Below are 24,189 nucleotides of genomic sequence, written 5' to 3' on the forward strand. Positions count from 1 at the left end.
GGAACAAATAGCTCTCCCCATATCACGGGGGAATGGAAGCACTGAACCCTGGACGTGGGGCAGGAGAAAGTGTGGTCGTAATTCAAGTTGCTGTTCTTTGCTGCTCTTCAGCAGAAGTCCAGATAGCTATTTTACTTCCACGGATACCATGTGAAGGACATGGAAAATATTGCTAGGGTGCTTGAGCCCTGGAACCAGACTGGCCTGCCCACCCTCACTGCTCCCCACCACTGCATGGGTACAGCAGTCGTCAGGTCATTTAGTCCATAGCTGTAAAATTGGAGTGGTTCCTACCAAGAGAGAAGATGGGATGATGATTTATTTCCTGGAAAATGTTTAGCATGGCACCTTTTCTAAGCATGTGGCAGCAGTGGCTAGGTGACTAGAGCTCCCATTGTTCTCATCTGCTTGTCCATGAAAGGCGCATCTGTATTTATCGCTGTGCATTCTTCCTCTGATTGCTCCTGGGTCTTAGCGCTCAGTGCACACAAGCAGCCCTAAGCAGCGCACATTTCCAGTGTGTGCACTAAGGGTGCTGCCAGAACAGACACCCTCCAGCGCCCATTGACCCGTGTTAAAGTGCTGGGTTGCTTGTCACAGTAGAAACGTGTCACTTGAACCAGTCATAATCCTATTGGTAAAGATCCAAAATTGGCAGTACTTTCACTTGGAACGTTCCGGGTTCCCAGTTTCCTGGTGCTGGTTTCTGAGGATTTCTGTTGGATGTCTACAGAGGGTATCGGATGACTTATGTAGGTGAGGCTGGGATCGGAGAGGTACACCCTGATAATCCAGCTTCCACACTCCAGACTTTTTTTATCCATCCCAGGTCCTCTCTGCTGCAGTTTAAGGGAGGCTAGCTTCCACGGCCACCCAGGCTTTGTGGAGTTACTGGACTGGATCTGCTAGGTCTATAAGCACTTGGGTCTGTCCAGTTGTAGATACACAGCTGTGTAAATCTAGGTTAACCACACCCTCCCCATCTAAGAATTTTAATTTGAAGCAACTGATTGGTAGATAAAGGAAGTTGGGAACAAAAAAAGTAGACCTTTATTTAAGATGTTCATTTTTAAGCTTTTTATTGGTATGTATATTTATTGGAAGGGCAGAAAGAGGGCAGTGTTAATTCACTCTGCATATGTCTATTGGGGCTGGGCCAGGGCAAAGCCAGAACTTGGGAACTCAATCTGGGTCTCTCAGCTGAGTGGCAAGGATCTGACTGCTGCCTCCTGTACGGCAAAGGCTGGTTAGCAAGTGGAGGCAGTGCTTAAATCTAGGCACACTGCTACGGGCTGTGGGCATGCAATGGGGTCTTAGCCACTGCACCAAACGCCACCTACCCCAAGATATTCTTTTTATTTTTTAAAAAAGATTTATATATTTTTTATTGCAAAGTCAGATATATACAGAGAAGAGGAGAGATAGAGAGGAAGATCTTCTGGCCGTAGATTCACTCCCCATGTGACTGCAGTGGTTGGAGCTGAGCTGATCTGAAGCCAGGAGCTGGAGCCTCCTCTAGGTCTCCCACGTAAATGCAGGGTCCCAAGGCTTTGGGCCATCCTTCACTGTTTTCCCAGCCCACAAGCAGGGAGCTGGATGGGAAGTGGAACTGCCAGGATTAGAACCGACATCCAATGTAGGATCTGAGTGTGTTCAAGGCAAGGACTTTAGCTGCTAGGCCATGGCGCTGGGCCCGGCCTTTTTTTTTTTTTTTTAATGCACTTTTGATGGCGTGTGAGGTGTTTTGATCTCTTGTGGAGGTGAATAGGGATGGAGGTTATATACACACGAGAAGTGTGTTTTACTAGAAAGTCAGGGACTGTCCTGGTTGGCATTAAGGGTGGTTAGTGTGTCATCACTGCACATAGTAGGAAAAACGACTTCCCTGCCATCTTTGTCCTGTGACATGACTTCCGCTGGAAGTGAGGTTTACGTTCAGAGAAACACTTGATCAGACCACAGAGGCTGACTATAGATACCCACTTCTTAAAGAAATAAATAAATAAAAGCTGTAGTAACTGTTGTGTGTTCACCATAAGTGAGGAGCTAGAGATGGTTATGGTAGATGCGACCGGACATTGTGCAGTGCGCTGTCTGTAGCAACATCACAAAGTACTCTGTCATTTTGTACAATTTTTATGTGCCAGTTAATAACCAAGTACAAACAGTACCAGTAGCTGAGTGGGTGCCCAGGCCCCCAGGAAGCTCTCTGAGCCGCCAGGAGGAGGCAGAGTGAGGGCTTGGCTTGAGCTGCAGGGAGTCCACTGTCTGGGGCCTCCAACTTGGCACCATGGGTCCCGCTGTGCAGACCGCAGAGTGCTCTGCCAGCCGAGGGCCCAGGGCGCAGGATGCCCGCCTCTGGCCCCACTGTGTGCCAGGAGCGGTACAGCAGCCGTTTGCTTCCTTCCCAGCCACCCCCTTTCTGTGTGTTTTCGAACAGGCTAACCGGCCTCCTGCCAAGCTCAACCTCTTGACCTGCCAAGTGAAGACCAACCCGGAGGAGAAGAAATGCTTCGACCTGATCTCACGTGAGGCTCCTGCCAAACCTAGACCCCGCTGTGACTCTGCTTCTCTAGCATCGGTCCAGACGCTGCGTGGAGGGGTGCCCTTCAGCCAGAGGTCACGCGTGCCGGGGCTAGCAGAGGGCCAGCCCAGGCACTCGCAGGCCCGTGGCCCTCAGCTTTCCTGTTTGTACCAGATAAGCCTTCCAACCTCTAATCTCAGAGACACACAGGAAGGACCATGCTGTTGTCCAAGGTGTCTCCACTCCCAGTTAGGAATGCTGGCAGCCCACGTGACTGGGTGCTTAGGGGAGCCTGGAGCTTTAGTGCCCAAATGCACTTCCGCCAGCTCAGCCTCCACCTCTCCGCTTTGCCGTTCCCAGCATAAACTGCAGAATCCCCTCAGAACCATCTAAACTCAGACCCTTTGCCTGGGATGTCTGCCTTAATTAGCTTTTTGTCCTTGGGGAACCAAGCAGCAGCTGTTGGGAGTGAAGGCCCAGGCGCCCCCATTTGGTGGGTCTGAGCATTGCCCTCGAGGTGGAAGGCGGGGAGGGGAGGGGCGGGCATCTTCCTTGATCTTACTTGCCTCAGCACCTGCCTGTTGTCATGGTTTTCTTGAGTGGTCGCTGACTCCCGCCCCTGAGAGTTGTTAGTTATGGGGTGGCCTGGTGGCACGGGTGCGTCAGCTTGTTCCTCCCACCTCAGTGCATGGTGATGTCCCCTCGGCCCCACACGCACAGCTTGGTGCCTGTTCCTCTGTCCTGTGGGCTCTAGCCTGGTTGGGAAGCTACAAGGCCACTTTTCACTGCTTCAGTCTCATGATGTCCCAGTTTCCTGTACCCCTTCTCAGCCAGGCTTGCTGTCAGCTCCTTCATGGAAGGGGATGTGAAACTCTTTAACTGACAAGTGGTATTGAAGATCAGAGTAAGCTCCAGGGAGATGTGAAGCCGGGGGTGGGGTGAAGGAGTAAGGGTGGGACTGCCAGGGCAGCTGGTGGGTGTGTTCCAGCTTCTGAGGTTATGACCCATGGTGAGCCCAGTGTCACCCTCAGAGTGCCCCACAGCCAGGAATTCCAGCTCACCCCGCAAGGCGGGGCTTGGTCACCTCTAGTCCCTGCAGGAGGACCTGGCTTGGTGCCACCTGTGCAGGGCCTCCCTGACCCTCTACCTCCCTGACAGTCAGACCCCAGGGACTGCTGCTACTGGTACACCCGGCTCAGACTGTGGGTCCCTTTGACGTGGGAGAAATTGGTCACATATGGGGGCTGTGGCAAGTAAATATTTGCCAAGACTCCATCTGTGCCTTAACTGCAACCTGACGCATAGCAGGATATCTCCCTTCCGGAAGGACTGCAAACTGTGCCATCCAGGGGCTCACTGAGCCTGGTCCCAGGCAGTTGCTGGGCGCCACTGTCATCTTGCAAAGAAAGGGCTTCTCCAGGGGAGAGGCCATCCCAGCTCACACACTCAGAAGCACTAATTTCTTGAGTGATCTGGGTTTTCAGATTTTCAGAAGCAGCGCTCAAGGGGATATCAGCAGAGAGAATGCTTTGTGCAGCACAGTGCGGTGTAGCTTTGGGGTGCTGTAGAGATGCCCAGAAGCCAGGCAGATGCCATCGGGGGGGCCACCACCTGACGGTGAGAGTCTAGTGTGAGCAGGGTTCCCTGCAGGGCACTTGGGGTCAGTGTCTGCCGTCCTGACTTGGGACCGGCTGCCTCGCCCCCTTCACATCCTCTTCCTCTTCAGCTGGACTAGTGGGACGACAGTGATGGCCCAGATCTGAGTCGCCCCTTGTGGCTGATCCTTGCTGGGCCACGCCATCTTGGAATCTGCCCAGAGAGCCAGCAGAGAAGCAGGCTGCCCGCTACCTTCAGCTGTTTCCTGCAAGTTCCTCTTTGTCCCCTCTTTGTTCCCAAGGTGGGGATTTCCTGTTCTGATCCACAGCTCAGTGGGCACGGGCTTCTCGGGGAGGGTGGGCTTTGTCCAACCTTGGGACTTCAGACTGACTCACCCATCCACCCAGACTGAAGGGGGCTTGGCCGACTGGCTGAGATGGGGTAACAGAGGACCGCGGGGTGAGCAGGCCACTCCCCTGAGCAGAATGAACGCAAAGGGACTTGGTAACTCTCCATGTGGCTTGTTCCTGGCTGGTCAGGGCCAGAACCTCAGCTGCAGGCAGCCCTGCCAGGTGCCAGCACAGTGGAGGTCCAGCTCTCCACTCCGTGCCCTCTTACTTTGCTGGAAGCTGTCCTGTGATCTGGGTATCTCCAGAGAGCGGGTGGGAGGGTGGTTCTTTCTTGGAGATGTCCTCAGAGCCGCACTTCCAGATTCTCCAGTTGAGGCAGAACTGGCCGGAGGAAGTGGCTGCCTGCACATCTCCGCCAGCTCTGGCCAGCAGGAAGTTCAGTGTTAGATCCAGGGTGCTGGCATTCCCCACGCCCAGCTAACTTCCAGGAGCCCCAAGTCTACCCTCTTCGTAGACTAACCACCTGGCCCAGGGTGCTTGGTAACACTAACCAACCTCTGCCAGGTCCCCAGCCCAGTCCCTAGGAGCAGGAGGAAAGGTGCTGCTCTTCCACTGCACACCCCAGAGTGGCTCAGCCCTGGCACTGGACTCAGAGTCAGGTTCATGCTTCTCGTAAGCCTTATCCTGCAGATGTGTGCAGTTCTCCATGTGCGTGCTTTCCTGCTCTGTGGAGCTGGCTGGTATCCCACGCTGCCCCTGATTGTTGACCTCGACCCCTGTTACCTTCCAGGACCCTGTCACTTTGAAGAATGTCCACCCAGTCTTTCATTAAATGTTTCCCAGTTGTTGTTGTTGTTTTTAAGATTTTTGTATTTTTTAATTTGAAAGGCAGAATTACGGAAGCTCTTTCATCTGTTGATCCACTCCCCAAGTGGTCACAATGAACAGAACTGGGCGAGGAGCCTGGAACTGCCTCTGGGTCTCCTACATGGGTACAGGGACTCAAGCACTTGGCTGTTATCAGAAAGTTGGATTAGAAGGGGCGCATCCAAGACTTGAACCTGCACTCATATGGGATATTGACACCTCAGGCGGAGTCTTAGCGTACTGCGCCACAACTCCAGCACCCTGTTTTGATCATTGGGCTGAGGCCACCTGCGTTTGGCGGAACAGCACAGAAGTTGTGCCACCCACACCTCCCTCTGCACACAGGCCAGCAGTGGCTGGGGATTCATAGTTTTGCATTAGACCATTATTTAGAGACAGTCCCTTGTTTCTGCTGTATTTGTGAAATAAGCCTCCCTAAGCATGTGATTCTCAAGTTCCTCACGCTCATCTTTTTCTAAGGAAGCCAGGGAACCTCTTGAGGTTTTAGGAAAGGTTTTTAGTCTTCCCAGGGTTTGTCACCTTTTCGGGGGGGGGGGGTGCAGCTGATAGCTAAATGACATTCCTGAGAGGGTAGTGATACATTTCAACCCATAGCCTCAGTGTTTTGGAAACTGTGCCCTCTAGACTGAGACTGGGAGCTGGGCAGATTTGCTCATTTGCATCAGAAAACCCTGGTTAACACAGCGGTAGGCAGCCACTTGATTGTATGCAGATGGCTCATTTCCCAGCTGAGCATTGAGGTGGTGCCTGAGGAAAATTAGAAGCGATTTTGTCTGGCCTGGCAACTGAAGAGTGTCTCTTTCTGTGCAGACGACAGGACGTACCACTTCCAGGCCGAAGACGAGCAGGAGTGTCAGATGTGAGTCCCTCGGAAGGGAAGGTGGCCCTGGCCTGGCCTGGTGGCGGGTGGGACGCGGCAGTTGGCAACAGATTAACCCCGCACCACTGTCGCCCGCTAGCTGGATGTCCGTGCTGCAGAACAGCAAAGAGGAGGCGCTCAACAACGCGTTCAAGGGTGACGACAGCGCGGGGGAGAACAACATCGTGCAGGAGCTGACCAAGGAGATCATCTCCGAGGTCCGCAGAATGCCGGGCAACGACGTGTGCTGTGACTGCGGGGCGCCAGGTGACGCGCGGCTCCCACGCGCCCCGCCCCACGCACCCCACGCACCCCTCTTCCCGCGCACCCACCCCTCGCTTCTCACTGTGGCTCAGACGCAAAACGCAACTCAGCCTCAGCCCACCCCATGACACGAAAGCTTAATGAGCTGCCCGACGGCCACGGGGCCTCCAGCCTGATATTGCTGAAGAAATTCCAGGGTTTGAGACATGGGAAGTGAGGGGCACAGCCTGCTCCGGCCAGCGTTCTGCTGTCCTGTCTCTGCCCTCCAGCTCTGCAGGACGAGGCACAGCCGCGTGAGGCGTCTTGCTCTCTGAGATGAGTGCTCATGTTTGTATTCTGGTAAAGCTCTTCAGGGCTTTCTTTATCTGAACAACAACAACAACGTTTTTATTTATTTGAAAGACAAAGTGACAGAGTTAGAGAAAGGGCACACGTTGGTTCCCTTCCCAAGTGACGTCTGAGGCTCAGGCTAGACCGAGCTGGAGCTCCGTCTAGGTCTCCCACGTGGACAGCAGGTCTCCCAGGATGTGGTCCAGCTTCCCCTGCTCTCCCGGGCATGTTGAGCAGCAGCTGGGACTCACCCCTGCTCCTTGATATGGGATTCTGGCCTTGCAGGCAGCAGCCGCCCCCAGTGGCGTCGTTGTTAAACTAGTGTCTCAGGCTTAAGGAGTGCCGGTGCTCTAAGTAGGGTGCAGTGGAAAGCCGCACAACAGGAAGATGGAGAATTGGCTGAAGTGGTCAGTTAACCTCTTCATCCCGCTGATGCTATGGCAGGTTTTTAAAAAAATTGGGTGAGCCATAGACTCTGGTTACCCTGGAGGCTGTACTTGATCTTGGATTCTTCCAGCCATGTGTTCTGACATAGAGCAGGATGACACATCCTGCCTTTCTTGTACGTGGAGGAAGGCACTGAAGCTGTGTGCATTGTTGGTGGGAAAGGGTGAGGTGACGTGGCTGATGGGTGTGGCAGGGAGTCCTACCCTGGTCACACACACAAGCACAGAGGCCCAGAAGTCTCCCAACGTGGGTAAAGTGTTTTCTAATTTGAACATCTTAAAAAATATATATTTTTATTACAAAGGCAAATATACAGAGAGGAAGATCTTCCCTCTGTAGATTCACTCCCCAAGTGGCTGCAACGGCAAGAGCTGAGCCAATAAAACCAGGAGCCAGGAACTCTTCCAGGTCTCCCACACGGGGCGCAGGGTCCCAAGGCTTTGGGCCATTCTTGACTGCTTTCCCAGGCCACAAGCAGGGAGCTGGATGGGAAGTGGAGCTGCCAGGATTAGAACTGGTGCCCATATGGGATCCCGGCACGTTCAAGGTGAGGATTTTTACTGCTAGGCCACAGCACCGGGCCCTAGCCTTTAGCATTTTAAAATACCTTGGCAATGCCTTCGCAACCCAGGCTGTGACTGCAGCTCTGAAGAATCCTGTAGAGAGGCACTCAAGTTCATCTTTGTTTAATTCCCGATGTTTAGTAGCCTCTGCTTTTATCTGTCTGGCATTCTTGGAGTCTGGGTGTGTGCAGGGCACACGAAGGAGGACCCTTCAATGAGGGAGGCAGTGTGCTCTGAGCCCCTGTCGGCCTCGCGCCCATCAGCAGACTTGATGTGAGCTTGGAAGCAGCCCGGGCTACGTGTTGGGTTAAAGACCCTTGCCCTGAGTTGTGACTCAGGGAATCTGGCTCTGATGCTCACTGCTCTGCTTTCTGTGCAGCTCCCTGCTGATGTGCCTGGGAGAGCGGTGAAATTTGACCCGAGTGCTGGAGCTCCCTGCCATCCCCATGGGAGACCTGGGCAGAGTTCCTGACTGTTGGCTTGGGCACAACAGCTCTGACTATTGGGGTCATTGGGGGAGTGAACCTGTCAGTGGCGGATCTCTGGCTCTCTCTCTGCCTCTAACAGTAAGGAAGTGGGTAAGTGAGTAGGTCAACCCATCACTTCATCCATCTTTTTTTTTTAAAAAAGATTTATTTTTATTATTTTTTTATTGGAAAGGCGGATATACAGAGAGGAGAGACAGAGAGGAAGATCTTCCATCCGATGATTCACTCCCCAAGTGAGCGCAACGGCCGATGCTATGCCCATCCGAAGCCAGGAGACTCTTCCGGGTCTCCCACGCGGGTGCAGGTTCCCAAAGCTTTGGGCCGTCCTCGACTGCTTTCCCAGGCCACAGGCAGGGAGCTGGAAGGGAAGCGGGGCTGCCGGGATAGAACCGGCGCCCATATGGGATCCCGGGTGTGCAAGGCGAGGACCTTAACCACTGTGGCACCGCGCCGGGCCCTTCTTCCATCTTTAAACAAGAAGCCTGCTGCGGGCCTCTGAGGTGGGCCTGGATCTGGAAATGCTGTTTAGTTTCTGAGGCTGCTCACGTGCAGACTGCACTGCTACCGAGTGCTGAGGACAGCGTCTTGAAAGTGTTTTCCTTGTCATGGCCCCTGTAGACATGTGTGTGTTAAGACCACTCCCCTTACAGTACTAGAGCAAGTCAACCTTTCTCTCCTGCTTGGCTGTGAGAATTGGGTGGAGAAGGGGCGGTTTGTATTCGGGACCCATCGTTAAGCTCATGGTCTTTCTAATGCTATGTATCCTTTATTTTTCTGTGCAATGGTCCTGTCTCTTAACGGAAGAGAAAGGTAGGGAGAAAGTAGGAGGGTGCACAGATGTGTGCCTGTGTGTAAACTGATGGTTCATTGCAGGTGAACAGGGTTCCAGCTGTCAGGGATCAGCAGGTATAGGAGTATACGCCACTCGATGTTCAGCAGCTCTGCCAAGAAAATCCTAACCCACTTCCGGATGCAAGCTCCAATAGGCCTCTTGTCTTTGGCAGATCCCACGTGGCTTTCCACCAACCTGGGCATCCTGACGTGCATTGAGTGTTCCGGAATCCACCGCGAGCTGGGGGTCCACTACTCCAGGATGCAGTCTCTTACCTTGGATGTACTGGGGACATCTGAGCTACTGGTAACTTCTGAACCTTTGATTTTAGATGGGAAATTAGTAGCTAAAGATGAAGATTTTAGTTTCACATTCTAGTCCGTTTTGGCTCTTTGACATTGCAGCGGGCTGCTGGTGGTTCTGTAGCTGGATGGATTTGAGTCATCAGGAGCTCAGTGGTGCTCCCTCAGCTGCTGGTGCCACAGTGGACTTTGTGTTGCTGGACTTGACTTCAAAGCCAGCCAAGTGAGCGTGGCAGCTGATGTAAGAATCCTGTTCCTGGGGTAGAGTGGTGGCTTCGGCTGAACTCACCCCATTTGAACCAAAGCCCAAAGATGGCGAGGGAATTTTCTTGAGTCACTAGCAAGTTGTCTGCCAAAGCTATGGTCACCACTTGTCCACTGTAGACGTTCCTCTTACCGCCCACATTCCCCTTGAGGGAGAGCCTGGCCTTTGTTTCTCAGAAGGGGGCTTTCTTCTTGGCTCAGTGGTGGAGAGATGAGAGGGGAGCCCTGCCTGTGAAGCAGCCTTTGGCCCCCTGATGTACCGTGTGACTCAGGCTCAGGCTGTGCTGCTGGCTCCTGAGATGTGAGCTTCTGGGCTGTCTTCACAGCCCATCACTGCCATGAGAAAGCATTGGGTAAACTCTTCCTTGGGGAGGCTGGGATTTGGACTGTAAATACTAAGTGGATATTGATTGCTGCTGATTTTCATGTCGAGAGCAATAGTCTTGACAGAAAATCAATCGCTGTGGTCCATATGGCTCTCAAGGGGCCGTACATCTTATTGATGACTACTCTGGGTCCAATGTCAGAACTTGTAATGAAGCCTTTTGAACTGTCACTTGGAATCTTCCCAGCTTTTCATGAAATTCCTTTATGATCTGGGAAGACAGCGTGCTAGTCAGTAGCATCCTTGATGTTTTAGCTTTGAATGAAGCTAGACTTGGCGAGACCCAAGCCGTGTGCTCTCCGTTCCCCACTGTGATGGTTGCCGATGTCGCACGTGCTGGAGGTGTTTACATGTTGGCGAGGACTCTTGGGTAGTTGGTGATGTCGCACGTGCTGGAGGTGTTTACGTGACGCACTTTGGAGGCCATTTTATCAGTACCTCATTTGATCTTCAGAGTAACCCGATGGCCTTGAATTCTCCCACCATGCCCAAATTCAAGCTACTCATGTGAATTCTGGGTGTGCTGTTAGAAAACATACATGAGTGTATTATGCAGACTGTACCAACAATCTGCAACGGATTACTTCACAATATATACTAAAACTATTAGGAAGCCACACGTTTGAGTTTCATATGCCTCTGTTTTGATATAACTGACTTGGGAAGTTCCATAGCATCACTTTTCATCATAGCAACGTGTAAGAGCTGGCTTGCCAAGCTCCTGAAAGTTGAAGTTGGTTTTCATGAGCTGGTCAGAGCCTAACTCCCATCTTCGGTGTAACCTCCTCAATGTTTCTCAACACAATATTCTGAATGATCTTCCCGAGATGCTGTTGCCTGCTAAAGAGAAAAGAGCAGAGGTGGACCGGAGTAGGGGGGTTCCATCTTGGGTCTCTTCTCGCCAGAGTTTGGAGTTTCGACAGCTCTCGCTCCGTTTGAGAGATCACGCAGACTTGGACCCTTAATATCTGCAGATATTTGTAGAAATCTAATTTCTTCTGTGGTTTTTCCACTCCCCTTCCCCTAATCTAGGCCTCTTTTCCTATATGATTCCCGTAAGGTACTGATTTGCATGGAATTTGTGAAGGAGCTTAAGAAAGTTCATAGGAAAGTTTATGTTGGTGCAAAACATTTTTGAGATGCATACGGGACGTGCAGATTGTGAAAAAGACAGGCAAGGCTCATGAAAGGTTTTTGCACCAATATATGAGCTTCTTGTAGTTCCATCCCCCACACCTTGTGAGGAGGTGCCCTCTGCCGGGGCCCAGATGGTGGCCAGTCCTCTGGTGGCTCACAGGAGGTGGACAGTCCCCAGTTCCTGTGGGCCAGGACAGGGGATGCAGTGTCATTAGGACCTGCTTCCACAGTTCCTTACTTTGTCTCGCTTAGACAAGGAGGTTCCTAAGCAAAGGATTTCCTGAACTCTTGGCACTTGTCTCTCTCCGTGTATGTGTGTGTGTGTGTGTGTCTGAAATTATATCAGGCCTGTGGCAAGAGCGGTACCCTTACTGGTGAGTTGTTATCACCTCCAAGATGATTTTAACAAAGCCCTTTTAGGAAGACACTTTCCCTGTCCTTAATGCGTGGCTGTGCAGGGATGCTCCACGAGCTGTCCTCTGGTTGGCTGTTCTGTCCTGAAACCTTTCTGATTGAGGGAGCCGTGAGCAGGCCCTGGGCTTCTAGGCTCGAAGAGCGTTTTTGAGCATAGTTAGCGCTGGGCCTTAGGTCCCCCAGTTGAGGAACTCAGTGGGGACAGCCTGGACAAGCTGTTTGCACAGCAGTGTTCTCATCCCTCCAATAAATGCCAGCATGGCCACGTGACACAGTCATGTACTGTGGCAGAAGAGAGATAACTGTTGTTATTTATTCTGTTTTTGCTGGATGTGTTTATGGGGAACAGTGTGGTATTTTGGTATAGCGTGTGCAGTGTGGAATAAACTGTGCACATACCTATCATCTCAACACTCTAAAAAATGTGTTGTGAGGAGAACCTTAGACTTCATCCAGCATTCTCAGGCACCCTGGTCCCTACACAGCCACTGCGGACTCCACCCCGCCGTGCAGATGGCATGCCCTCTCCTTGCACCAGCATGTGCTTCCCCTGCTGGCTACCACAGTTCTGTCCCTGGCCTCTGGAGTTGCAGATGGCTTCTCTCTTTTTAAAAAGATTATTATTATTTTTTTTTATTGGAAAGGCAGATTTGCAGAGAGAAAGAGACAGGGAAATAGACCCTCTGGCTCATTCCCAAATGACTGCAACAGCCAAAGCTGAACCAATCTAAAGCCAGGAGCCAGGAGTTTCTTTTGAGTCTCGCACATGGGTGTAGAGTTCCAAGGACCCAGGCCATCCTCCGCTGGGTGTAGAGTTCCAAGGACCCAGGCCATCCTCCGCTTTTTTCCCAGGCCATAAGCAGAGAGCTGGATGGGAAGTGCAGCATCCGGGACCTGAACCCTAGCCCATGTGGAGTGCCACCGTGCCGGTAGAAGGTTAGTCTGTTGAGGCACCGCGCTGGCCCTGAGATGCTTTCTGCTGATTTCACTTAGCTGCCCTCCTGGTTCATTGTGGAGTCCCCAGGGGAGTCTGAGCAGTATTCCACCATGCATGTGCACCCCTCTTTCTTGATCCATTCCTCTGTGGGTGGACTCTGAGTTGATTCCATCTTTCGGCTGTCCTGAATGGTGTCTTTGGAGTGTGACCTCACATCTCAGTGTAGACACAGGCTGGGTTGCTGAATTCCAGGGCGTTTCTGTTCTGGATTGCTCGAGGAGCCTGCAGTCTGTGCTGTAAGGACCCACTGACAGTGCTGTTGCCCCATCCCCTCTAGTAGGTGTGACCTTGATGCCTCATTGTGGTTTTGATGTCCCTCTCCCTGCATGTCTGGCTTATCTGTTGGCCGTGTGTAGCTTTTCTCTGGAGAAGTGTTCCTTAATCTCTCGGTGGTCCCTCTAGTGGGGACCGGGACTTGAGGTGTGATGTCCTCACCAAGAAGAAACTTAGGACACTGGGATCCAGAGGCAAGACGAACCAATTCACAATTTATTGAATTTTTCTGGGGGCAACTTATACCTTTTTTTTCTTTCTTTCTTTTTGCAAAGCAAGCAGGCTGGTAAAAGTTGCAAGTTAACCAAACATAGAGACTACCATATCCAGATGTGGGGATGCAATGCAGTGTGCATCCCTGCTTCCAAATCCAAGATGGACTTCCAGTGAAGCTGTTGGAAATGTGTGGGCAGTGGGATGATGCACTGTCTGACACTGTACCAGCAATGTCGAGGCACACTTAGATAACTGACTGATGGAATGATGATTCCTTATGAAGGACTACAGTATCGTAGCAATGTGGGGAAAATCTGTCGGGGGGTGGGAGTTTGTCGGGGGGAATCCCAGTCTCTATGAAGTTGTACCATAAAATTGAAAAATTAAAAAAAAAAAGTTAACCAATGATAGCATGTAAGCTGCTTCTAACGACAGATCATAAGGGATTAGGGGAACAGTTACCAGCAGCTGTGTGAGCAAACATGTTACAGGAACCAACACTGGTAAACAGATCTAACAGAACTTTGTACTCGGGTAGTTGAGGCCACACTCACTAAAGGACGAGGAAGATGATGGTGGAGACCTCACTCCTCGCCGGGCAGGCTGTGTCTGCCGCCTTCTGCTGCATTCAGTCTGCCAAGGGTGAGATTCGGGGTCCCTTGAACACTTAGTGGTCTGGTTCAGGGGACAGATCTCCACAGGGAATCAATCTCCCGCCCTCAGCGGCATGGGTCATCAGCCACTCTTGAGATGCATTCTGTAGGTTGCCCTGTCCCTTGTCCCCTTCTCTGTGCGGGAGCTGCTGGGGCTGCCGTGGTCTCTCCTGTGGGTGTGTGCTGGTGCAGCGGGGGAGGGAGGCCGAGTGGCCGGTGAGCTGAGCCTGGTTGGATCGCCTGCTCCTTTTCCGTTTGGCCTGGCAGATGCTCCCCCTCTGGCTCATCACTCCCATGTTCCCATATGGCTGCGTGTACTCCACGTGGTCAGAGGCTCTGTCCTCAAGTGTGTGTGTCTGCAGCTCCCTTGGGTGGTGAACTCTGGCCACCTCACCGTTTCTGTTTCATTTCTGTTTCAAAGCCATGTAATTTCCACCTCAATTAAATGGGTTTTGCCAGCCTGCTTGATGATGGCTAGTTACCAGTAAACTTTTATTCTTCAGTCTTCCTGCTTTTTAGAATTACTTCTTACTCATGAACCAGAAAGCCACAATCCTGTCATAAAAAAGTACGCACGAAAATAGGTTGTTTACAGAAATACTAGAAATACTTATTTGTTGAAAAGGAAAAGTGACAGAATATGAATCCTCCAGTTCCTTGGCTCACTTCCCAGATGACCACAGTAGCTGGGTCTGGGCCAGGCTGAAGCTGGGATCCTCGTCTCCCATGCAGATGCTGGGGGTCCAAGTGCTTCTCTTGCTTTTCCAGACACATTACCAGGAAATGGAGATCAGAAATAGAACAACCAGAATCCAATCTGGCATTCTGCAATATGGATTTCTGCTGGAAATTGTAGCTTAACGTGCTGCACTGTAACACCAGCCCCCAAAATAGACATCCTTAAAGCTCAGCTAAAAACATACCATGTAAACTTGTTCCTACTCCCTGCTGCCTTTGGGCGGGCACAGCTGACTCAAGCCCTAGCACTGGCCACCCAGCCCAGCTCCTTTGTTGGCCCAAAGTTTAGTTGCAGCATGGCCAAGGGTGTGTGTTCCACCCTGCTGGCTCACAGAGGCCCTGTTGACAACACCTGATGTGGACGTTCCTGTTGGTAGCCAAGTGAATAGGTAGGGATCAGGAGTTGGGTCTCCTGTTGGCAAGGGACAGTGGGATGGGTAGGTCCTAGGTTCAATAGCTGTGCTCACCTGCTGAGTGTGGACAAGTGCCCAGGTCCACAGCTGGAGGGACAGACCCCAGTGTGTTGTTTGAGGAGGTCCACCCAGCCACACTGAACCAGTGGGTGGGGCAATCTGTGCCTGTCCCCATCTCCTGGACTCATTCCCAGCAAGGACGGCAGGAAATGTCAGGATGATTGAGTGCCCCCCCCAGAAAGCATGAAAATGGGGTGACCTCCACCCCACACACAAATTGTTTCTAGGTGAATGTTGGAACTCTGTGGATGCCGCTCGGCAGGTACGGGGTGAACAGTCTGGGGTCCCTCAGCAGTGATGGAGGCTTACTCATGTAAAGCAGTGCTGGGACACCTGCCTGCCCTGCTCCTCTGGGCCTGGCGTCCCTGCCCTTCAACCTTGATCCCGACTCTACGCTGCATGTTTCTTCCTGGTTCATCTGCGTCATCAGACAGAGTTGCTGTATAGCAAGGTGGAAGCTTGGGCCAAGTGCCCGGCACACGTGAGGGTCTGATGCACTCCAACCTTGGCCACAAGCTCAGAGCTAGCCTGGTGTCAGAGTGGCCTTTGCATGCTGAGTGACGGGCGAGGCACTTGACCTCGAGGCCCCCGGGGGGCTGACACTGCTCTCTCCCTCAGTGTCTGCACATTTTCTTGATAGCCCTGTAAAGACTCTTGCTTCTGTTGGCAAGTCTGGAGGTGTTCCTCTGCTGGCCGAAGCAGAAGCTGGTCCTGGCAGAGCCAGGGCTTGGCTTGGCTCGCCAGCACTGGATGCGTGTGACACATGGATGCAGAGGCTCCCCGAACCAGCTGGCTCCTGTAAAGCAGCCGAATGCAGCAGACGGGAAGCAGCTTCCTCTCCCAGGGGAAGCCTCTTCCCACCTCCCATCTGCTTGGCACGGACTGGGAGGCCTCAGGGTGGCCCCTCGCCGGTGGAGCGGACTGCCGCTCTGGCACGCACCTTCAGGAAATGATTATACTTGTCCAGGGAATGGAATCTGCACTGGGCTGTGACAGGCATTGGAGCATGCCCGGCTGTGCCCGAGACTTCCCAGCCCCTCGGCCTCAGGTTGCTTGGGTAGTTGTCACCTTTAGTGTGCTGTCTTGACAGTTAGCCTGTCTGGGCTGCAGGCCTCCAGGTGGGACTCAGCAGGAAGGTGGGGTGGTCTTGATGCTCTGGGCCATCAGGAGGTTCCGTGTGTGTCTCAAGTACAAGGTTAAACCAGGAAGGCTCACCGGAATTACTACTGACTGTCAGCTGTCATTCGAAACAGGTCACATCGCCTGTTTCCTTTGTCTATCCACTGTCATGTTCACAATGGTCCCACTTCACAGCTGCTGAGCTGTGCCACCAGGAAGCTGAGTGTCGCTCTCCTAGACCCCTCTGATAGTGTGAGCCAGTCCCTGCACCCCACCACTCCTGCCAGAATAGAGAAGATTGTTGGGGTGCAGCCAGGTCTCCCCTGGCATCTGCATTCATCCTGTAGAGATACTGGATAGTCCCAGACCCTGCATATACATCCCGCTAAATGGGGACATTCAAGTCTTGTTCTCAAAGCACCTGTGCCAGGCTGGGAGCGGGGTGAGGTGGCCCCACTCCCGGGAGCCTGTCTGTGCTGCAGGCCCTCAATCCCAAGCTTGCCACCACATTTCCAGGGTAGCGGGGTGTGCAGGGTGTCGCCCACCTCCAGAGCGTGTGCATGTGTCATAGTCAGGATTGGCACACCGAGGCTTCAGTCTCGAGCTCAGACGTCGGCCACTCTCTAGTGCTTCAGGTTGCTGAGTGCGTCCACCCAGGTGGTCCCACTTCCTCCCAGCCCTGTGAGTTGGGGGCCGTCCACATTTGCCTCATGCATGCTTGGATGTTCAGACAGGCTGCTGTGGTGTCGTGGAGTCAGCGGCAGAACCGGGTCTTGGCTTAGTGGCCCTGTGGGTGGCATACATCAAGGCTGTCGGTGGGCTGTGCGGTGGGCCCACTCCAGTGGAGCACAGGGGCTAGGATGGAGAGGGTAGAAACTGACAGCAGGCCAATCCCGGCTCTTAACTGTGCCCACAGGGACTCTCGGGAGCATTCACTCAAGTGCTCCCCTGTAGAAGGCCGTCGCCACTAGCTCTAATCCCGTAGGTACCTTAGGGCTCTGAGCTTTGTCTGTCTTCATTAAAAGCAAACCACTTGACTGCTGTATTTCTTAGTGGCTGTTGAATAAATCATGAGCCGCCTGGACCGCGTGTTAATAATTGAAAACCCTTAGCCTGCATTTTGTCTCTGCAGCTCGCCAAGAACATCGGGAATGCGGGCTTCAACGAGGTGATGGAGTGCTGCCTGCCGGCCGAGGGCTCCGTCAAGCCCAGCCCTGGCAGTGACATGTGAGTGTGGCGCAGGCTGCCCCTGCCTCCCTGCAGGAACCTGCACCTGGGTGCTAGGGAGGGAAGGACTTGGGGGGTACCTCAGTTGTGGCTTTTTTGGCGCTTGCTCCTGTCACTTATACATCGGTCCAAAGTCTGAACTTTGTTGTCATGGAGACACAGCCATCCTCCATGCCCTGGATCTGCATCCTTGTCAGGGCGCAGAATGTGTTTCACTTTGGTCAGCAATCACTTTGTTTGTTTTCCTGTTGACATAAAGCCTTGGGCCTTCTCACACGTGCAGCTGGCTCCCTGAGCCACAGTTTACAGCACGGAAGTTGCTTGCTGGTCTCAGTGAATAAAGCAGAGGTCCTCCGGGAGACTAGCTGGCTTACATGTGCACTGCCTGCCCGCGGCCTCGGCCCTGTCCAGCGTGCTGGCCTTCTGCGGGCTGCTATGAAGCAAGGCAGACGGAAGGACAGAGAGGTCATTGGGCCAGTTAAACAAAGAGCTAGCACATGCTTTTAAGTGGTCAGGGTGGAGCCATGTGTTCTGGCAAGTCAGGGGAAAGTGAGAATGTGTGAAAATGGAATTAGAGACAGTATTCAACCTGAAATGAAATGAACGGTCCCCCTTGAAAGATCTCGAGCGGCCTTATTAATGGGTGGGGGTGTTTGGGCCTATGGTAAGCTCTGAGAACTTGGATCTGTGTTACCTGGGGCATGTCTTTGGGGAACCGGAGGCTACAGGCCCCAAGTTGTGCTATGTTCTGCTGCTAGAAATGAATAGCACATTGGTCAGGGACATCTGGTGGGAATAAACGGGCTGTGCCATATGCCCCAGAGGCACCTCCTGGTATCAGGTATCACGGCTGAGCCCTCCAGCAGGTGCCAAATAAAAGCCAGTTCATGTTCAAGTCCAGGCAAGCATCGTGCTGCAGCTTTCCCTGAGGGGTTGGACAGGTGTGATTGTAGACCGCGGGACGAAGGCTCCTCTGTGGGTGGAGGCCTAGGTTTCAGGCTTCAGGCCTTGCCTGGTCACTGGACAGTTGCTCAGCTCCTCTGGCCCCAGGCCCAGTTTCCTCTCCTGTGAAAAAACAGCCCACGCCCTCTGTGTGCCCTGAGGAAATCAGTCAGTGTAGTTTTGGTGCTCAGCTGGGGTGGGCAGCAGAGAACACCTGCGTACCCTGTGGACTTCCCACCCCCTGAAAACCAAGGGGTCTCTCCTCCAGTTGATGCCTTCCCTGGGGCGGACGTGGCCCTGCTTGGGAGGGACAGCCTGTGGTTCTGCGTGTCACCCTATGCTGGGGATTCTTGTCTGCTGCATGCTTCCAAGTGCGGGTAACACCTTTCAAGTCAGAGCACCTGTTTGTTCTGGAAGATTTTGAGAAGTGAATGCTGGGGTCCTGCTGCCCAGCAGGTTAACCTGTCCTTTGGGGCGCCCTCGGCCCTATCTGAGTACCAGTCCAGTGACTGCTCCAACTGCAACTCAGCGTCCTTATTAGCGTGCACCTGGGAGGCAGCAGGCGATGGTCCGAGTGCCTGGGCTGCTCCCACCCACATGGGAGACCCTGATGGAGTTCTGGGCTTCAGCCTGCTCCAGCCCTTAACTGGCGCAGACATTTGGGGAGCAAACATATGGATGGAAGATCTCTCACGCTCTGCCTTCTGAGCAGGTGGAAGTAAATCAACATTAAAAACTTTGCTTAAGAACGTTCTACCTGCATGGTGACCACCCCCAGCCCCAGCAGCACTGAACAGCAGCTACATGTCCCCCTGCCTTTTTAAAGCTGCAGTCAGTGTAATGACACGATGCCCCATTCGCGCCATGTCTCCATGGCCCCGCAGCCGTGGCCCTGGCTTGTGACACTCGATTCCACATTCCCTGAGACCTCGGTATTCTCGTGGATTGGTGGTGTTCCGGGAGAGCGCAGCTGCCTATTCACTTTTCTGTTCCCCACCACACTTGCTATGTTGTCTGTTCCGCAGATATTGAATGAATCGACAGGCGGGGGAAAGTGCCTGCTTCCTAGGCGCGTGGGTTTGTAGCTCCCTCTTAGAGCCGACACCATCTGCAGCCATGACTAGTGGCCTGCACCTCCCCAGTGGAGTCTGGGGCGCCGGGTGGGTGGTGCTAGGCAGGGGAAGGCCAGCTGTGGCCTGGTTAGGGCCAGGACTGTTTCTGTCTGCAATTCAGACCTACTGCACGCTCTGTGTCCCTGCCTCTGAACACCAAATGTGCCGTTGCCTTAAGTTCCTTGCTTTGCTGCCAGAGCCCACGCCTTTAAACAGGAGGAGGTGGAATGCGTTTGCAGAGCAGGCTCCCTCTCTGAGTTCAGGGGTGCTGTGATCCAGGGGGTGCTGTGCCCACACTGCCCGCAAAGGACTCCCAGCCCTGGCCAGATGACCAGTGCACTTTTTCTTTATTTTGGAAGGCAGAGAGGAGAGAGACAAAGAGAGAGCTGGTGGCAGTGGCCCCATCCAGGTCTCCCATGTGGGCGGCAGGGGCCCCAGAACAGGGCCATCTTCTTTGCATCAGCATAGAACTGGAGAGCCTCCAGGACAGTGCTGCAACCCCGAGGTGGTGCCGTGCGGGGCTTAGTGCCTGAGCAGTAGGAATGAAAGTGCAGCAGGCACAGCCCCAGGAGTAAGCTGGAAGAGAGCGGTGCTCGGGCTGCGAAGAGCTGACCGCGCAGGCTGCCTGTGCCCCAGGCCACCACGGCCCCCTCCACACACTGCCGCCTGAGCAGAACTTGAGCCAGGCTCCAGGATTCCTCTCCCAGCACTGGGGATGTGTCCTTACCCAGTCCTGCAGCAGCCCTGAACGGGAAGTTTGGTCATGGCCACCCAGCAGGAAGTGGTGGAGGCAGCTGGAGATCTGGGTACCCGACAGCCCATGCTGAGTATTCTGAGAGCTGGCCATCTGCCCCAGGTGCCACACGCCCTTCTCTGTGCTCAGCCTCCCTGTGTCTCCCATGGTTTTCTTGTGCTGGACTTTTGGCCTGGAGGTTAAGATGCCCACACCCCCTGTCCGTGTGCCTAGGGTTGCTCAGCTGCTGCTAGCACAGTCCCTGCAAGGCTGCAGTGATCGGGTGATCGGGTCCCAGCCACCCAGTGATGGGGTGATGGGGTCCCAGCCACCTGGTGATTGGGTGATGGGGTCCCAGCCGCCCAATGATGGGGTGATGGGGTCCCAGCCGCCCAGTGATTGGGTGATGGGGTGAAGGGGTCCCAGCCACCCAGGTGGGAGACCTGGATTGAGTTCCTGGCTCCCAGCTTTGTCCTCGCCTAACCCAAGCCATGGCAGGCCTCTGAACTGGCAGGTGACAAGATTTGTGTTCTCTCTCAAATTTTTTTAAAGAAAATTTTTAAAGATTTATTTTCATCATTAAGACAGATATACAGGGAGGAGGAGAGACAGGAAAATCTTGCGTTTGTTGATTCACTCCCCAAGTGACCGCAACAGCCGCAGCTGCACCAATCTGAAGCCAGGAGCTGGGAGCCTCTTTCAGGTCTCCCACACGGGTGCAGGGTCCCAAGGCTTTGGGCGGTCCTCGACTGCTTTTCCAGGCCACAAGCAGTGGGCAGGACATGAACCAGTGCCCCTAGAGGCTGTTAATGCCTCAGGTGGATGCTTAGCCTGCCTTGCTGTGCTGCTGATCAACTTGGTTTTGTATTTCTTCACTCATTGGCTTGTGGATATATTGGGTTGTTGCTCAGCATTTGTGACTTGACTGCAACAAGCCTGTTAGCACTTACTGCACCTGCTGTCTTACTGTGGCTGGGACTGTAACGTGCACCACCTTGGGCTTGTGGGCAGCTAAGTTTATTTGCTGTTTCTGAGTCCCCAAGTCCTGTGGTATGTCTGTAGCTGTGTGTGTTCTGCTCACAGCTCTAGGAGGTTCTGTTATGTCCCTTTCACAAATTCGAAAGCTTGAGCCCTACAGTAAGTGAAACATTGGTTCAAGTCCCAGCCTTCAGCACTCAGGATGTCTGTCCTCCCAGCTGCTTGGATGGGCAGGGTCAGAGCCCAGAGTCGTTAAAAGACCAGCAAGACAACACGAGGGAGCCTGCCCTTCACTTTGAGTCTTCTGAAAGTGGCTGGGCACCTCTTTCTTATGCCAGGCACAGCATCCACAGGAAGATGCATGGTCTGTGCTCCTGTGGATGGACAGAGGGGCCATCAGGAAGCAGGTGTCGGTGCAGGACGGGGCAGGCAGGGCCAGCCAGCAGAGGGGCCACTAGGACAGGCACGGAGATGTGTGTGAGGTCAGGACACAGAACCTGGGGAGGTCGGGAGCGCAGCAGAGATCCAGTGTGTCAGGTGTCGGCCGCCTGGCCTGCTGGCCCTTGCTCCGCCGCAAGGCTGAGACCTCTAGGCCTCCGTGGTCACTGTTTGTTGCCAGTATTGTTTCAGTGTTGGGGGTAGGTGGCCTGACATGGCAGGCCTGTCTGGTTTCAGGAACGCAAGGAAGGACTACATCACGGCCAAGTACATTGAAAGGAGGTTCGCGAGGAAGAAACACACAGATAACGCGGCGAAGCTACATAGCCTGTGCGAGGCCGTCAAGGCCCGAGACGTGTTTGGGTTACTACAGGCCTGCGCCGACGGGGTGGACCTCACCGAGAAGATCCCGCTGGCCAATGGACACGTAAGCAAGCTGGGGGAGCCGTAGGGGACTGTGGCCAGGGCCGCGTGGTCCTCTTAAGGACACAGCTCTGCGTTCTTCAGGAGCACGGCAGTAGTTTCTCTTTCAGGCAGCCCTGGCTGTATGTTTCCTGGTGCAATGTGATACTCAGGTGTGCTTTGTGGAACAAATAGTGTCAGTTCATGCACACTGTGTGTGTTGCAGCGAGAACACTCCTGTCCTGAGATGGGCAGCGAGTCCGGCTGAGCAGCTTCCTGTCAAGGTTGAGGGTGGGAGATCTCTCCCCTGAGCCTCGCCTCCGGCCTGGACACACCAGGGCTGTGCGTGGGCCACGCCCCTCCTGGTGCTGTCTCTGGGGAGTGGCTGGGTGGGTAGAGGACAGCTCCTCATGCCCTGTTCTGTGAGTGCTCCCCTCCCTCCAGCTGTCTGGGCCGCTGCCCACCTAGAACCCGCCCCGTCCTCTCCTCCCCCACATGCCGAGCTCCAGCTTCACAGTCAGCGTTACAGTCTGTAGAGCAGAGATGAGAGCTTTGGGGGAAAGGACTGAGGAGTCAGGGGAGATAAGTGTGTGAGTTCTCTTGAGCTGGACACAAGCTGGTGGCTGCAGCCGGGGTCCTGGAAGGCTCTGCTTGCTTTTCTAGGAGCCAGACGAGACGGCACTGCACCTGGCTGTCAGATCTGTGGACCGGACATCGCTCCACATTGTGGACTTTCTGGTTCAGAACAGGTGGGTATCCTGCAGGTATTTGTCATGACTGCTAGGGCTCTTGGGGAGACACACTACCAGGAAGCTCCCTGTGCAGGTCCAACCGGGAGCCGGGGAACTGAACGGGGTGGCCGGCTGTTAGGGGTGTTTCACGCAATCTTAAAAAAAAATAAATAAAAAAAGCTCTGGAAGTGAGAGTGGAACCCTTGGGCTTGGTGATGTCTGTAAGACCCAACTACAAATGACTGATCAGCACCCGGGCACAGGTACGTTTCTCACCTTGTCCCCCAAGGTGGGTCTAGCGTATAAACCCAGCAAAGCGTCCTGAGCAGCAGGCGCCCTGGGAGAGCAGCGATGCCTGCATTGCGCACCCCCAGCTCTGGGTGCTTTGGGTGAGAAGTTGTCTTATTCCTTTTCTTCTTCATCATCATCTTTATCTTCCTCTTCCTTTGCTTCAATTTATCTTTTTACTTGAAAGGCAGAGTTTCAGAGGGAGAGACAGAAAGAGACCTTGTGTCCACTGATTCACTCCCCATATAGCTGCAGTGGCTGGAGTTGGGCCAGTCCAAAACCAGGAGCCAGGAGCTTTTTCAGGTCTCCCTTGAGGGCGCAGGGTCCCAAGTACCCACCAAGCACTTGGGTCATCCTGTTGCTTTCCCAGGCATATTAATTAGCAGGGAGCTAGATTGGAAGTGGAGCAGCCGAGACTCCAACTGGTGCCCATCTGGAATGCCTATACTACAGGCGATGGATTTGCCCATGATGGGGCCGGCCCTGTTTCACATTCTGAGGACACCTCGCCTTGGCTTACCTGCTGTTGGGCACATGGTGCTTCCTGCACGTGTGCTGCCTGCCTGGCAGCTGACACCAGGACCCTTTGGCATGTCCTTTTGACTCTTTGATTGTGGTCAGCACATTCTAGTTGAAAACCACTGCAGGTGGAATGGGCAGTTGTGCATTGTGAAAATGGTGGGGGAAGTTTACCTTCTGTGTCCTCTGCTTTTCCCTGTCCTCAGATAGAAAAACAAAGGGCAGACAGGAGAGGGCTCGGGGCAGGGCTGTCCACCCTCAGGCCTGCAACACGGACTCCTGGCGGAGACGTGTCAGGCGTCGGGCACCTGAAGCTCAGTGAGTAAGTAGCCATGTGACACTTCTCTCCATTTGGCTTCTCCAGGGCCCCAAGGAGAAATCCTGACTTTACTCTCAGATCTCAGGTTCCCAATGGGAGCAGTGGGCTCCCCACACCCTGATGTTCCTTCTATGCCTGTGTGTCTTCCCCAGCACCACAAACCTGCTGTCCTGGCTCAAGTGTGCTGGTGCCGCGCTTGCACGCTGCGCCCTGGGGAGTTTGTGCTGTGTCTGCAGAGCACTGGCACCTTTTCAGAAAAGGCTGTGGGGGAAGTTTCACAGACTGTCCCACAAATAGCTCAGAAGAGCCTGGGACCACGACTTTTCCCTTCCTGGCAGGTGTGTAGGATAAGATGGGGAAGCTGAGCCTGGCCCCTTGTAGGCTTCCT

The 24,189-nt window shown here is 53.6% G+C and overlaps 1 protein-coding gene across 9 annotated transcripts in view; it reads left to right on the top strand.

The window, feature by feature from the left end:
* Positions 1-24,189, top strand: part of ASAP2 (ArfGAP with SH3 domain, ankyrin repeat and PH domain 2) — a 123,851-nt gene that overhangs the window by 81,542 nt on the left and 18,120 nt on the right. For 8 of the 9 annotated variants that reach the window (XM_040992790.1, XM_040992797.1, XM_040992791.1 and 5 more), the window contains 7 exons: positions 2,441-2,528; positions 6,169-6,217; positions 6,318-6,484; positions 9,314-9,447; positions 17,245-17,339; positions 21,780-21,969; positions 22,608-22,693. In XM_040992790.1, the coding sequence (XP_040848724.1) occupies positions 2,441-2,528; positions 6,169-6,217; positions 6,318-6,484; positions 9,314-9,447; positions 17,245-17,339; positions 21,780-21,969; positions 22,608-22,693 (809 nt within the window). The remainder of the gene's footprint in view (positions 1-2,440; positions 2,529-6,168; positions 6,218-6,317; positions 6,485-9,313; positions 9,448-17,244; positions 17,340-21,779; positions 21,970-22,607; positions 22,694-24,189) is intronic. The other variant, XM_040992798.1, reaches the window with a different exon arrangement.

This window comes from Ochotona curzoniae, unplaced genomic scaffold, assembly GCF_017591425.1.
Source record: "Ochotona curzoniae isolate NIBS_2020 unplaced genomic scaffold, NIBS_Ocur_1.0 contig_883, whole genome shotgun sequence".
Lineage (NCBI taxonomy): Eukaryota > Metazoa > Chordata > Mammalia > Lagomorpha > Ochotonidae > Ochotona > Ochotona curzoniae.